This window comes from Zingiber officinale, chromosome 8A (genome assembly GCF_018446385.1).
Source record: "Zingiber officinale cultivar Zhangliang chromosome 8A, Zo_v1.1, whole genome shotgun sequence".
Classification (NCBI taxonomy): Eukaryota; Viridiplantae; Streptophyta; class Magnoliopsida; order Zingiberales; family Zingiberaceae; genus Zingiber; species Zingiber officinale.
Window position 1 is genome coordinate 14083580 of NC_056000.1, and position 16573 is coordinate 14100152.

Below are 16573 nucleotides of genomic sequence, written 5' to 3' on the forward strand. Positions count from 1 at the left end.
CAACCTGCATCTACCAAATAGAGAAGAAAAACAAGAAGGGGATGGGATTTTATTTGTAGGTGTGTTTATCAACAATTAAAAAAATATTAATTACTTTTTAAAAAATTAATTGTATTATTTTTATATAGGATAAACGCACTGTCTCATTAGAAAGATAACATGTGCCTTGTTTCATTAGAAAGATAACCTGTGGCACAAGAGGAAGTTAGATTCACATTAACATTAGAACATTAAATTTTTAAAATCATTTTTAAAGTATACTAACACCCAAGAGCCTTATGAATATAACAGGGATATAAGTTAGATGGAATATGACTTATACAAGACAGCTTCTACATGAGTGTATAAAATATTTATTTATTTATTTATTAAAAATATTAAATTAAGACACCACATTTTGTATATGCATATCATGAGGAGCATTTGAATTTGAGTTGAAGAGCCTCATCCCATGACTATGATCCCTGATCACGATAGTGTTTGGAATGAATCGATCAAAGAGTAACTGATAGATAAATCATAGTCCGAATCTATATCAATTTCGCTCGCCCAAATCTAGCTTGTTGAGTTGGACTCAGCCTGACCTACATCGTTTTTGTTCATTCCAAATCGTAGCTCCATCTGAACATGAGACAATAATTCTTCACCGGTTGGCATGAACCCTCATCGCCTGATGTAGTCAAGCCTGTGGCCCCTTGAACCTGCATTTTGAGATAATAAAGTACAACCGCATCAGCTAAATGATGGCTCAAGGTATCAACTGGTACTTGATCCTGGCAGACGATCTGTTGATGTTACAGTACCTCAATTCGAACAGCCTTTTTCAGGCCATCCATGAGTAATTAAACATACATTTACAGACCATTAACATTAATCTGATAATGGTTCTTTGCAGATATTACTCCCTTATTTTTCTGATTCTCCAAGTTAAATAGCAGAAAGCAAGCATTATAGAATTAAGCCAATATAGTTCTGTAATGACCAAAAGCTATAACCAAGGTCACCAGCAATCTCCACAAGAACAAAACCCATCCCTGAAATGATGGAAACGGGTTGAATCCCTCAAAACGATCCGGCGCCTAACAACTCTCGATATTAGTTTAATAGCCGAGTGGCAATCACCACACACCCTAAGATTTTTTATGATTCTTATCGTGCTACCTTCCACAGTACTAATTAGACCAAAGGCCAGTGCAAGTTTCTCACTGTGATAAGCTAGCACAGCCTCCTTTTGCTCATCGTCGACATCGTGCAAGGCGAATCTTGTATCATGAATGTAACCAAGTTCCTTCAATTTACCTACCAGCCAATCAAGCTTCTTGTATACCTCTGTGGCCATAGGGTGAGACCGGTCTCCGCAAACAAACTCATGCCTCATCCCCTTCAGTGTAATCCAACTTGCAGCCGGTACCTTTGTGATGCCTCTACTTCTCATCATTAGTCTAGTTTGTGATACATCGTTCCACTGTCCAGCTGAAGCATATATGTTTGACAGCAAAACATAAGTTGCACTGTTCTCAGGGTCGATATCAAACACTTTCTTTGAAATTCTACGAGCAACTTCGATGTTAGCATGAATTCTACAAGCACTGAGTAAAGCTAACCAAATCGTGGCATTTGGTTCCATCGGCATGTTTCTAATGAGTTCTTCTGCTTCTTCAAACATTGCACAACGGCCTAAAATGTCTACCATACAAGAATAGTGCTCAAGCTTAACCTCAACTGAAGGATCACGTTCCAGCATATGGAAAATGTTCCTTCCCTTCTCGAGCATTCTGGAATGGCTACAAGCAGTCAGAAGACCTGTGTATGTTATCTCATCTGGTTGCACATTGAGCTTTGTCATGTCATCAAATAGCTCTATCGCGAATGAGCCATATCCATTCTGAGCACATCCCATTATGATAGAATTCCAGGATACAAGATTCCTCCTATCCATACAATTAAACAGAGTCAAACTATCATCTATATCTCCACATTTGGAATACAAAACAATCAGAGAGTTTTTCACAAACATATCAAGATCCAGACCCAGTTTAACAGTAGTTGCATGGATCTTTTTCCCCCTTTCGAGAGCTTGTAATCCACAACAGGAGTTCAATGCACTGGTGAATGTGGACTGGTTCGGCCGAACTGGAGATGCTGTCATCTTATCAAATTCTTTGAGTGCATCCTCATGTCTATCATTCAGTCCATAACCAGTGATAAGAGCTGTCCAAGAAACGACATCCTTCTCCTGCTTCTCGGTGAATAGTTTACTTGAATCCTCAATCTGCTTGCACTTAGCATAAAGGTTGACCAGTGAAGTAGAAACAAATGGATCCAATGAATAGCTTGTTCTTACAAGATGGGCATGAAGCTGGATGCCTAGTTGTAATTCCGATGCATTGGCACATACCGTTAAGATACAAGCATAGGTTCTTGGCGTCAGCTTCATGCGGGTCATCCACAGTTCACTAAAAAGGCACAGTGCTTTGTCACTCTCCCCGTTCTGGTCATGACCTCCAATCATGGCGGTCCAAGAAATCAGATTTGGTTGAGGCATTTTATCGAACATTGAACGGGCGTCGGCCACTCTCCCATTGTCACAATATGCTGAGATCATGGCATTCCATGCGGCAGTATCCCGCAGTGGCATCCTGAAGAACAGGTCCTCTGCTGCATCAACCCGACCAAACTGCGATAGGCCATTTACCATCGTCGTCCAGGAGATCACATTTCGGCCCGGCATTTCGTCGAACAGCTTGCGTCCGAGATCCAACTCCCCGCAATCTAAGGCTGCCTTGATCATGGAATTCCATGCAGCGGCGTCTCTCGCCGGCATTCGCTCGAACAGTCTGAAGGCCTGATCGAGGCGGTTGATTCGACAGTAGCCGTTGATCATCATGGTGTAGAGTTGGACGCCGGGAGAAGGAATTCTGGCGAAGAAGCGGGCGGCTTCGTCGATTTCGTGGCTCTGAAGGAGGCGGAAGAGTGTGGACTTCCAGGGAGAACCGCTTTCTTTCCATGGTTGGGTCGCAGCGGGGATGGAACGGAAGGAGGCAACTTTTGGATTCGCAGTAATCGCAGGAAACCTTTTCATAATTTCATTCTCGGTGCCCGTTGTACTGCTAGATTTTTCTTCCGCGTTATCAAACTTCTATCAAAGCTGCATCCAGGAGATAGAATAATTAAACCAGTGTTAGAGATATTTGTTCGATATATTTTTTTTATATGTAGAAGTAGCATTCATTAATCCATGATCGATTTTTTTATTATATGTTAATCCATCTTAATCAAACGGAACAATTTTTTTTAAACTCAACTATACACTTAAACCTCTCAAAGAAGAGTACCATGATCTTGTACGCTCAGTTGGTGCAGCAGAGACTGACAAAAGAGGGGTGAATTGCCTGTAATAAAAACTAAATCCTCCTCAAGGCTTTCAACTTAAATAATAAAGCAACAGTTATGAAATTTAACAGAACTAAAATAAACAGAAATATAAGACTCAGCTATTTACTTAGTTACAACCAAGAAGGTTGTTAATATAAGACAGTAAGAGAGTGCACTAAAAGAAGTCTCCTTCTCTGAAGGCGGAGTAGCCTTTTACACTTGAAGAACACAGAACTGTTGCTTAGGAAATGAGAGTACAGGAGTTGTATTTCGAAATCGTTCTTATTCGTTCACTGTTTTCGATATATTTAAGAGCTACCCGAGACCCTCTTTATATAGGGGTTCTCGAGCTTATTAGTTCACCTGATCCTTCGGGATCAAGTTTGACTCGAGAGGGATCGGTCGACTGATCCCCAGGTTCGGTCAACCGAACCTGCTGTACCTGCCCAGCTTCGCGTCCAGGTGCAGTCTCTGTGGATCGAGCTTGGGTTCTGTCGACCGATCCTTTTGTTCGGTCGACCGATCTGCCAACAGTCTTCTGCTGAGTTGGCCCAATCAGATTGCTCGACTGGGTCTCTGGATAGACTTCGGTTCGGTCGACCGATTAGAAGGTTCGGTCGACCGATCAGCTCCCCAACGGTTGGCTGCTTGACGTGGCTTCTGACGTGTCACCAACAGCTGGTTTCGGATACAAAAGGGTTCGGTCGACCGATCAAGGGGTTCGGTCGACTGAACCATTGACAAGTCAACTTCCAGTTGACTTGTTCCGGTTCGGCTCCTTAGGTGATTGCGGCCTACCGGAATAGGGCTCACCCGAACCCAATTCCCGGCCTTCTCCTCGAGTAGGCTTCCTCCCCGGCTTTACGTCCCTCGAACGCCGTGCACGTTCTTCTCGCCCACCGGGTGTACTCTTCCGCAGCTCTCTCGTCCTTCGGACACACCGAGCCCGTCGGCTCCCTTCCCGTGCCGTCCTTCTCGCCAGCTGCGTCTTCCGCTCGACTTCCTGTGCTCCTAAGTTCCTGCACACTCAGACACAGGGATCAGACAAAACGCAGGACCTAACCAACTTGGTTGATCACATCAAAACTACCACGGGGTTCAACAATCTCCCCCTTTTTAATGTGCATCAACCAAGTTCAAGTTAGGGGTAAACCAAACAAATAGTAATTTAAAGAAAATTACTAAACTAACAATTCAGGCATAAATTTACAATTTTGAACTACATTGTAACATTAAAATATATACAAAAAAAATTTTAGATCCCCCCAAACTGAACTTATCTTTTATTCTCCTCCTTTGATCACAGCAAAAACGGGGACAAAAAGATTTTCAATGAAAATTTTCTAAGTATCAAAATGTTTTTCAAGATGCAACTAACAATTTTCTAAGCAAAAAAAAAAAATCTAAACAAATTTCTAAGTAAATGAAAAAAAACTGGGTTATGTTAAAAAAAATTTCTAAGTTCCAAACATTTTTTCTAAGTACTATTCAATTTTATTTTCAATGCTTTTATCAAAATGTTAATTAAACAGTTCATTTCTAAATTTGGCTTCCAGGTAGTGGCGATGCACTAGGCCTTCTTGGTTATTGGAGCAACAACCACTTTCTAGTCAAAGCCGCATTAGGAAAATCAATGTTTAATTTTCTCTTTTGAAGCCTTTAATTTTAAAGGATTAATTAAGTACGGATTTTTGAACCCAATAGAGGTTCCTTCCTACTGGGTTAGCCAGATACTTAGGGGGTATATAGTTTCTTGGTACTTTTCTAAGTTGATCCTGATGGTTTCTAATGTACCAGTTTAATTTTTCATAATTCCTAATTTTTGAATTTGGAAATTTCTTTAAGCATGCATCACTTTTCAATTTTTCAATTTCATTTTTTAATTTTGTATTTTCTAATTGCAAAATCTCATTTTCCAAATTTAAAATTTTCAAACCTATTTTTAAATTGGCAATTTCTTTTTCTGATTTGAATAGATCTTTAGACAAAGCTTTAATAAACTCAAAAGATTGTTTAGGGTTTAGGGCACGTACCTTACTTACCTGTTTGTCGGTAGCTCCCCCTTCATCACAACTTTCCTCTTCTGTCTCTCCCCCTTGATCAATGCTCATCTCTGAGTCTGAGTTATCTTCAAAGAGGTGGTTGGCCACCAATGCTAGTCCCGAGAATTCTTCGACTTCTGACTCGGAGGATGAAGAGTCGTCCCATATCGCCTTCAAATTTTTGTGCTTGGAGGAATTTGGTTTCTTGTAATTGATCTTTGTCTTCTCCTTTTGTTTGCACTTCAATTTTGGGCAGTCCTCCTTGATGTGCCCTTCTTCGTTGCAATTGTAGCAACGGACTGTCCTTCTCTTTTGACGATGTTTACTTGACTGCGATATAAATTGGTTAGATTTAAAAAACTTGTTAAATCGTTTTACCATTAACGCAGCTTCGTTTTCGTCAATCGTCGCTTCGGAGTCGGGATCGTCCTTTTCAGCTCGTAGGGCAATGTTGAGGTTCGACTTTTCTACTTGATTTTCTGTAATTCGAGATTCGTGAAGTTCGAAAGTTGAAAACAAATTTTCTAAACTACTTACCTCAAGATCCTTAGAGATGTAGTACGCATCTACTAAGGATGCCCATTCTCGAGTCCTCGGGAAGGCGTTGAGCGCGTATCGGATGGAATCCCAGTTCATTACTTCTTCTCCAAGGTTGGTTAGTTGCGTGATCAGTTCTTTGATCCTTGCTTGGAGCTGCGCTACCTTCTCGCCTTGGTTCATCCGGAAGTTCGTCAACTGGTTCCGGAGGATGTCGCGCCTAGCTAGCTTCGCTTCGGATGTATCCTCGTGAAGCTCTAGGAATTTCTCCCAGAGATCTTTTGCGGAGTTGTAACTTCCGATCCGGCTTACCTCCTGAGGTGGCAGAACACTGAGGAGGTGGAATTCCGCTTTTCCGTTGGCAACGAAGTCGGCTTGCTCCTTCTTGCTCCACGTGTTTTCTTCTTTGTCTTTAGGAGCTGCAAAACCATATTTCATAGTAATTAAAATATCAAAATCTGTTTTAAAGAATACCTCCATTTTTCGCTTCCATGTAGTGAAATCTTCGTCGAACTTCGGGGGATGGATGTTTGCGCCTGCCATTGTTCTGATCTTTGTGCTTCAGATGGCGGTTAGTCCCTCTGAGACTGTTGGGCTCTGATACCACTTGTTGGTACAGCGGAGACCGGCAAGAGGGGGGTGAATTACCTACAATAAAAACTAAACCATTCTCAAGGTTTTCAACTTAAATAATAATGCAACAGTTATGAAATTCAACAGAACTAAAATAAACAGAAATATAAGACTCAGCTATTTACTTGGTTACAACCAAGAAGGTTGTTAATCCAAGACAGTAAGAGAGTGCACTAAAAGATGTCTCCTTCTTTGAAGGCAGAGTAGCCTTTTACACTTGAAGAGCACAGAACTGTTGCTTAGGAAATGAGAGTACAGTAGTTGTATTTCGAAATCGTTCGTATTCGTTCACTGTTTTCGATATATTTAAGAGCTACCCGAGACCCTCTTTATATAGGGGTTCTCGAGCTTATTAGTTCACCTGATCCTTCGGGATCAAGTTTGACTCGAGAGAGATCGGTCGACCGATCCCCAGGTTCGGTCGACCGAACCTGCTGTACCTGCCCAGCTTCGCGTCCAGGTGTAGTCTCTGTGGATCGAGCTTGGGTTCGGTCGACCGATCCTTTTGTTCGGTCGACCGATCTGCCAACGGTCTTCTGTTGAGTTGGCCCAATCAGATTGCTCGACTTGGTCTCTGGATAGACTTCGGTTCGGTCGACCGATCAGAAGGTTCGGTCAACCGATCAGAAGGTTCGGTCGACCGATCAGTTCCCCAACGGTTGGCTGCTTGACGTGGCTTCTGACGTGTCACCAACAGCTGGCTTCGGATACAGAAGGGTTCGGTCGACCGATCAAGGGGTTCGGTCGACCGAACCATTGACAAGTCAACTTCCAGTTGACTTGTTCCGATTCGGCTCCTTGGGTGATTGCGGCCTACCGGAATAGGACTCACCCGAACCGAATTCCCGGCCTTCTCCTCGAGCAGGCTTCCTCCCCGGCTTTACGTCCCTCGAACGCCGCGCACGTTCTTCTCGCCCACCGGGTGTACTCTTCCGTAGCTCTCTCGTCCTTCGGACGCACCTAGCCCGTCGGATCCCTTCCCGTGCCGTCCTTCTCGCCAGCTACGTCTTCTGCTCGACTTCCTGTGTTCCTAAGTTCCTGCACACTCAGACATAGAGATCAGACAAAACGCAGGACCTAACCAACTTGATTGATTACATCAAAACTACCATAAAATTCAACACACTCTACTGCAATAATAATTGAGGAGTCATCTTCATAAGTACGTGACTAATCCCATCGCACACATTGTTCTGATTGAACAACAACAATAAAGAGATTCATTCTCCCACATGTACAATGCATTATTGCAGAATAGCTACCTTATAACTAATGTGACCAATAGTAAGTATCACACTCAATGTTCAGATTGAACGAAAATATAGACGCTACCCACAATACACTTGGACATGGCCAGCCATACTGACTGCCTAACAAAAGGATGCTCCGACCTTCCTTACCTTCGACATACTCTGTCAGTTCATCCCTTGCAGCAAAAGATGAAACTCTCGCCCCTAGGACCCCCACCAATCGGACCAACGATCATTATTAGGAAGATAAATCGTAACACCCGAACTAACATGGGACGGACCGGGTGGGATACAGGGATAGGAGATTTATTCCCCCGTTGCCACTAAGTTTCGACCCGATGACCTCCTTGCAACAACTTCCACCCCATGCCATCTCGGATGACCCACGGGGTCTCTGTCAGTTCATCCCTGACCCATAGGAAGAATGATCGGCATCATCAAATCAGGAGAAACCCGATGATAATAAAACATTTTGATCGAAACCATGCTGCTCGTGTGTGAATACCACATTTTGTCTCCTGAATTACAAAGGAGCATATTTCTAATACAACACAGCAGAGACAAGAAGCAAATGTAACTGGAGACTACCACATATCACACATTGCTCAGAACAAATATTTCTAATGTTGCTTAGAAATGACAGATTGCCCTGTAATGTCCATATTTCGTCAATAATCCTGATTGGTATGCAGATAAAGTCAACCACACACTGTATCGGTGTAGTTAGGCATTTATTGTTACATGGATAAATCGTATTGCAGTCTGATTCCCTACTGTTGAATTAAATTAAAAGAGCGTCTATATTGCGCTTGCCTTCTGGACCTTTGCTGTACCAAGAAGAGACGTAATCACCGTACAGAACCTCCCGGTACTTGCGTGGAGAATTCTCTGTCACAAGCTGTGGAGCAGGATATATTTTCCTAGTCTTTGATGGATCGTAAAATGCAGCAACAGATAACCGGGGACGATGATCATTGACGATGGCCCGATGGACAGCACTCTTGTATTGGCCGTTAGTTATCACCTGCAGAAAAATCAAAATCAGAATAAACTCTGAAGTTCACACGTTGAAGTAAAGAGAACAATGGAGTTTTATAATGAGAGAAGTCATCTGGAAAACATAAGAACGAGAATAGTAAAAAGTTACAAGGAAAAACCTTATCCCATTTTATTGTGTAAAGCAATTGGTGTAAATGTGAGACTGGAAAATATATGTTTCCACTGGAATTAAAATATGTTGGGTGGTGTTTTAATAAATGTACCCTAACCTTTCAAATTTAACAAATTTATCTTCTGCATCAACTTTTCAAATGTCTTGATAACTTTTCCGACCACTTACTAAATGGATGACATGAAATATGACATTCCCGACAATAAAAAATTCAAATAACATAGCATTTTATCATTTTTAAAGATAGACTAAATATATTCTAAATATCAAATTCTTTGCTTTCTTCTCTCCCTCTCGTTATCATTTATCCACAAATAATGTTAATACTCAGCCTCTCCCAGACTACATTAGAACTAAGGTTGTTGATATGATTTTAACAAGCTCGTTACAAGAATTGGAACCAATTAAAATCATATTCCTGCAGTGAGAGCTAATATGGCTAGAAAAATGTTGTTAGCTTATGTTCCAAATGATCTTACCACTAAAAGTTCCTCTAGGACATTCTTTTGGGGGCACCTAAGTTACTGTCACCACTTGCAATAACAGCTTAGCATGGACTGTTATCTGGCATAGACCAAGAACTGAAATTCGGTGCCAAGCATCAACCATCATTAATGTACAAAGAAAACAACAATTATAACCTAGCTATGTTAAATTTGTTGGTGTAAAACCAAGGCCTTTCAAAGCAAGTAAAATAAACAAAAAATTATGCTAACTAACTCATTACAACTCCACTTCAAATTAACAATGCATCTAGCTCATAAAGTTATATTGGCTGGTGACCTCCTAGGTCTTCTATTCTTCATACTGTATGATAAATCAAAGCATTATCACAGTTTCATTTCGTAGTCATAGCATAGTTACAATCACATCCCTAACATTTTTCTTGAATTAAATGTCCCTTCATTCAAGAAAGTTTCTAGCAACTAGGCACAGTCAGCATTGTAAATCTTCTTTTGATATCTAAGTAAGTGTGTTCCCTCCTATGCCAATAAAATAATACTCTCTTCCTAATCAGCTTAGAACTGATTACTTGGCATTAATTTTATTTCCATATCATTATTTTAATTATAATTTGAGGAGATATTTGTATTTGATAATTTGAATAGTACTAAAATATATGTTAAAATAAAATTTATTATAGCCAGGGCACCCACTTTATGCTTACATGTCCAATTCATATTGATATGCTTTTAACTTTCAAGCTGACATAGTTTCATCATGTTGATGAGTAGCAAGGGATATTTTATTTCATTGACATATCTATTTCGTTAACTGTGACCTCAAAGCGAGATTTTAGTACTAACATGACTAATATTCAAGGGAGGTACGAACAATTCTGAAACCAAGATGGGATCCTCTTGTATTTAAACCTACCTGCTGGTTGCTGGTTGGGGTTGTACAATCAACCCTATGCAAGGTAAACTAGAACTTGCAAACAAAACCTCAAGTAATAGGTGATTTTAGAACAAGTGCCAAGACTAATGGTTTACAGTTGGAATTTATCAGAAAAATTCGATTTATTACCGGATAAAGAATTAAGAGAAAATATCAAATAAAAAATAGTGCTAATAATAGTTCAACTGTTCAACAAAGATTGCAAGAAATTTATCACAGGATTCCAGGTAATTGTGTTAATGGCATGGATTGAGGATAGTCTGCCACCTTTGAGTTCAAATGTATGAAAAGATTGAGATCAGTTCATGGAAGCTTCTAGAAATCTTAAATGCATAAGTGCCTTAGCCATACCTTTGAATCTCATGAAATGAAAGCTGATTAATTGCAATTAATATCAAAAAAGTATCAAGAATTATTCAGTTTTCTTTATAATAAAACAGATTATAGTAGATAAACAAACTTCAACTTTCAAATACTATAGTTATGGACAAATGATATTATTTTGACACCAAAGGTGAGGGTGAGAGGCAATACCTCAGTTTGGTCAGACAAAATGACAACAATAGCGCCAGATAGAGGATGCACGACTGCCCATTCATCATCTTTAAGTACCTCAAGTCCTGGCACATCATCTTGTATCAGAAGTGTTATGGCACCCATATCAGAATGGGATTGCAAACCAAGCGCAAGTTCTGGCTGAGGACAAGGAGGGTAGTAGCTGACTGTTATATTCTGATATACTTCTCCAACTGCATCTTCAATATAAGAAGGTGGTAAACCAACACTTTGGGAGATCATATGTAACAACGTTTGAGCAAGTTTCTTTATGCCATCACTATATTCTAGTATAGTATCCCTGTAAACATTAGCCAGTATAGTTTAAATATTTGCACAAACCTATTACAATAAGAAGTGAGTTTGAAAGATGTTTTCTGATTTAATACTGCAAATTCATTTCATAGAAAAATATAGCAATGCATGTCCACGGAATACAAGGTATCTTCTATTTCTTAACACTGATATATAGTGTCCATCATAGAGACAGACTTGAAAACTAATAAAAGTCCAAAAATATTTTTCTCCCTTAATAAACCTAAATATGAAATTCACATTTATGATGATAGAAGGGGAGCCTTGGCGTAATGGTAAAGTTGTTGCCATGTGACCAAAAGGATTCGGGAATTCTAGAAACAACCTCTTGCAAAAAGTAGGGTAAGGCTGCGTACAATGGATCCTTCCCCGAGACCCCGCATGGCAAGAGCTTCGTGCACCGGGCTGCCCTTTTTACAGTTATGATGATAGTATAATACTAAATTTATTTATTAATTAATGAAGAATTCTCAAGCTCTTAATTATAAAATTCTCCTACAGAATTACTATGTGTAATATAATTTTGTCCTTCAAAATGAAAAGACAAAGAAAAACTTGTGTTATGTTGAATTTTCCATTAAAGAGAAGCTCCATATTGAGAACAAGAAAACTAGGAGATTTATCTTTTCCAAGTAATGTTAATACAGTTCAAACTTCCAAACTAAAAGTAAACTAAAAAACTAAAACCAAACTGCTAAAGCTATTGCTTTCTAACATGGACCACTAAGATTGAAACAAATAGCTTTGAGTATCTAGCAGTTTAATTTGCTTATAATCTTACCATTAGCATTAAAGGCTTCACCCAAAATAAGCCCTTGCTTGACATCTTGAGATCTTCTTGACGGTACATCGATACAAAGCATATAGGTAAAGGATATTAACTTTTAAACTATCTAGATTAGTGAAACTACAACACCAGAATGAAACAACTTAATTGGTCATTTTTGTACTACTAAATTCCAGATATAATGAGAACCTAAACAACTGAAAAATCAAACATGTTAAGAGGTGATTTCTGAGCAACCATGAGCAACAAATTAACTACCACCAAAACCAGCTTCGTAGTGGCCTCAAATAAATTCAAAGAAAGTGGGTGGTAATACAAGATTCCAGAAAAGGAATTCTCTATTAACAGCTAGGTCTAAACCCAGTACATATAAATTTGAATCTGGTGTCATAAATTGACATATGAAAACCCTGCTAATGAAGAGGCATAACTCTTGGCACATTAACCCTAAAAAAAAACCCTTCAACTAACCATGAAATTTTATAAGTACACAGCATATTGCAGAAGTTGAAAATAAACAGTCAATTTCATCTTAGTATGATCTACAAGAACGCCTAAAAAAAATCACTAAGATATCATTCATAAACATCAATTGATCTTTAACCAATTCTTCCATACCAACCTAAAATCCCTAAAACTAGATGCCCCTTCGTTGTAATTAGTAAATTTATATTTTATCCAAGCCAAACTCATTGTAAACGAAAAGGATGTTCTTGGCTGCGTTTCAAGTCATTTGAGTATGCTTAAAAAAACAAACAAATAAATAAATAAATAAAGTAACCTGAGTGGAAGAACAATCTCATCTGAACCTGTAATTAATTGGGAAATCCGGCCACCGGCTAGGGTTCCGCCGAGACACCGGTAGCGTGTGATGATCAAAATAATCCCTCCAATCAAGTACTCCATCATCGTTCGAGAGCATGCGGCTTCCATACCCCTCAGAAGCTGGAGACCGGGGGTCGCACGCAAACCGGAGCTTTGCCTCCATGGGGGAGGAAAAGAAAGACGACCCGACAGACTTCATTTCCTCCAGGAGCCGTGAGGAGACCCCGTGGTTCACCACCTGGAAGGCGCCCCAATCCCTGGAAGCGCAGGCGATGGCTGGAACGGGGTCGCCTGCAGAGAGGCTAAGGTCGATAACGGGAATGCCACCGACGTCGATTCCGCAGCGGCGGGGGTCGGGCCGGAGCTCCAGAGGCTGGATGTATCGAGAAGGAAGCCGCGATATGCCCGCATCCACGAGGGTTTGAACGCGCCGAGGTTCCGCAACCGCTTCCATCGCCGATCGTTGTCAGACTGTCAGAGGTCGTGCCTGATAGATAACATGAAAATAAGATAACACTATTTCCTTTTTTGTTTATATTAAATATAAGCTTACAAAATACAAATGCAAAAAAATGAATTTTCTTTAATTTTCTATCACCAGTTTGTTCCGCTTGAAAAAATGGTGATTTCTAGACAATAAAACAAAAGAAATATATATTTTTTCTGTTTTGGCGATAAAAATAAATAGTAATAATAAAATACGCGTTTAGTTTTTGTTATGTTCCCTCACAGTTCGTTATAGGACGGTAAATGAATTAAACGTTCATGAATAAATTTAGTGTTCGATTTGATAAGAGCTTATTTATATTCGTTCAATATACATAAATTAATTAAACAAACAATCTTGAACAGTTCGTTAAGTTAAACAAACAAACTTAAACACATATGTGTTCAGCTCGTTAACACTCGTGAACAACGTTCGTGAACAATGTTCGTAAATAACATTCGTGAACAATGTTTACGAACTATATTTATTAATAAACTATTTTCAATATGCTAAATAAATAATAAAATAAATAAATAAATTTAAATTATCAATCTTAATAATCAATCAAACAATTAAAAGTTTTAAACAATCAAACAAGCTTGAATTGAGAGCTATAACATCTAAATAAATCAAGCTCAAATCAAGCTCAAGCCAAGCTCGAACCAAGCTTAAGCCAAGGTCGAATTGAGAGCTTGATAATATCTAAACTAACCAAGCTCAAGCCAAGTTTCAAATAAACTCAAGTTTATAAAAAATAAACCAAGTAAAACTTGAACATTCATTTCAAAAGCTTGGTTTATTTTAAACTCGGCTCGGCTCGACATGATTATTTTATCAAACAAACTTGAACATCCCAAAATTTGACTCGGTTCGACTTATTTACCACCCTAATTCGATCATCCTATCCCAGGCTCGCTATTCCAATCTTCAATCCCTAATTTTAGTAATTAATCTCGATGAAACAAATCGCTTTTGTGATTTTATCTCTTCTACGCTTTCCTCTCCCAACCCCACAAATACGATCAACCTCCCCCCCTAACCGGTAGGTGACGGTTAATTACTTCTTACCGCCCAACAATCCGTCGTTGTATGCAGCTCGAAGGTTCTCCTCTTGTCCTAAAATTAATTGTGCTTCGGAATCGACGAGATCAACAGGTTGACTTTGATGATAATACGTAGATTCTCAACATTCTTCTTCTCTTGATTCTTGATTCTTGATCCTCGTTTCTTTAATTTTTTATCTGAAGCTGGCATGAAAACCAATGCTACATCACAAGAACCTACTTCATTTGACGACAAACGAATTGATCCAAGAAACAACTCCGGGACTGGAAATGGCGGCGGTGCTTCAAAACCGTCACGTAACAAGAAAAAAACGGAGCCAATCTTCAAGTCCGGCACCGGCACTGCCGACGCTGCCTCCAAAGCGGCATGTCCGAGCCCAAAACAGCAGCACGCAAATAATGGTTCCAGGCTACCCATGATTTCCGAGAGCGCCTCCGCCTCTACCTGCGGTAATTCAACGACGACCTCCACAACAACTACAATGACCACCGGCGCCGCCAAGAGCAGCGACGCGAAGCTGAGCGACTCCATCAGCCGCGGAAGCAACAACAGCAACCGAAGCGACAGCATCGACAGCGTCGCTTCCGCCCCCATCAGACGCCATACCGGCGGCGACTGCCGGTGGGAGGCCATTCAGTTGGTCAACGCCAAGGAGTCCCCAATCGGCATCGGCCATTTCGTACTGCTGAAACGCCTCGGCTACGGCGACATCGGCAGCGTGTATCTCGTCGAGCTCAGAGGAATTGGTACCTTCTTCGCCATGAAAGTGATGGACAAGGCGTCGATTGCTAGCAGGAACAAGCTCCTCCGAGCACAAACCGAGAGGGAAATCCTTATCATGCTCGATCACCCCTTCTTGCCGACTCTGTATTCTCACTTCGAGACGGAGAAGTTCTATTGCTTGGTGATGGAGTACTGCAGCGGTGGCAATCTCCATTCGCTCCGGCAGAAGCAGCCTAACAAACATTTTACCGAGCAAGCCGCAAGGTTTCAGTTTTTTAATCATCATTCATTCGTATGGCGGATCAAAAAAAAAAACATCCAACTTTGAAGCAAGCTTGCAATTGATCTCTTTCTGAATCAGATTCTATGCTTCGGAGGTGCTACTGGCGCTGGAGTACTTGCATATGTTGGGGATTGTATACAGGGACTTGAAGCCGGAGAACGTGCTGGTGAGGGAGGAAGGGCACATAATGCTCTCCGATTTCGACCTCTCCCTGCGCTGCTCAGTCGACCCCACGCTCGTCAAATCCTCGTCGCGCTCGAGCAGCAGCGAGGTCGTCAACGCAGGGATGATCGACGGCGACCAGACCGTGCAGAGCTGCATCCAGCCGTCCTCCTTCTTCCCCCGCATCCTACCCAAGAAAAACCGCAAGTCCAAATCCGATTTTGGGATCGGAAGCAGCAGCAGCAGCAACAACAACAACAACCACGGTATAGCCGAATTGGAGTTCATGGCGGAGCCGACGAACGCGCGGTCGATGTCGTTCGTAGGGACGCACGAGTACCTGGCGCCGGAGATCATCCGCGGCGAGGGGCATGGCAGCGCGGTGGATTGGTGGACCTTCGGCATCTTCCTGTACGAGCTGTTGCATGGGACGACGCCGTTCAAGGGCTCCGGCAACAAGGCCACGCTTCAAAACGTGGTCAGCCAGCCGCTGAGGTTCCCGGAGACGCCACTGGCGAGCCTGGTGGCGAGGGATCTGATACAGGGGCTGCTTGTGAAGGATCCACAGAGGAGGATCGCCTACCACAGAGGGGCGACGGAGATCAAGCAGCATCCGTTCTTTGAGGGTATTAATTGGGCTCTGGTGAGGAGCATAGCGCCTCCACATGTTCCTGATCCGGTCAACTTTAGTCAGTTTGGGAGCAAGGAGAAGAAGAAGAGCGCTGAGGGTGGACTTGCAGGTGGGAACAGCGGGAACAAAGCGCATTCCAGCGATTCTTCGAATCTTGATTTTGAGTATTTCTAGAACGACAATGTTTAATTTAATTAATTCTTTAATGGTTGGGAATGTTTTTGTAAATAAGAGGATCGAACATTATTTCTATGTCAGTCAAATACATCATTCTCATTCTCATTCTGGAAAAATGATGTTATTGGATGCCTCGTTAGAGTTTTGACTTTTAGTG

The 16573-nt window shown here is 41.1% G+C and overlaps 3 protein-coding genes across 3 annotated transcripts; 1 reads left to right on the forward strand and 2 right to left on the reverse strand.

Moving 5' to 3' along the window:
• Positions 1–343: 343 nt before the first annotated feature.
• Positions 344–3177, reverse strand: LOC122007873 (pentatricopeptide repeat-containing protein At5g46460, mitochondrial-like). Its single transcript, XM_042563402.1, has one exon. The coding sequence runs from the start codon at positions 3080–3082 to the stop codon at positions 1001–1003; it is 2082 nt and encodes a 693-aa protein (XP_042419336.1). The 5' UTR covers positions 3083–3177; the 3' UTR covers positions 344–1000.
• Positions 3178–8409: 5232 nt separating this feature from the next.
• LOC122012613 (jasmonate-induced oxygenase 4-like) lies at positions 8410–13391 on the reverse strand. The gene is made up of 3 exons (XM_042569212.1): positions 12873–13391; positions 10941–11262; positions 8410–8861 (listed from the first exon to the last, which is right to left on the reverse strand). The coding sequence occupies exons 1-3, from the start codon at positions 13340–13342 to the stop codon at positions 8619–8621; spliced, it is 1035 nt and encodes a 344-aa protein (XP_042425146.1). The 5' UTR covers positions 13343–13391; the 3' UTR covers positions 8410–8618.
• Positions 13392–14843: 1452 nt separating this feature from the next.
• LOC122011439 (serine/threonine-protein kinase AGC1-7-like) lies at positions 14844–16413 on the forward strand. The gene is made up of 2 exons (XM_042567831.1): positions 14844–15427; positions 15525–16413. The coding sequence occupies exons 1-2, from the start codon at positions 14856–14858 to the stop codon at positions 16411–16413; spliced, it is 1461 nt and encodes a 486-aa protein (XP_042423765.1). The 5' UTR covers positions 14844–14855.
• Positions 16414–16573: the final 160 nt, after the last annotated feature.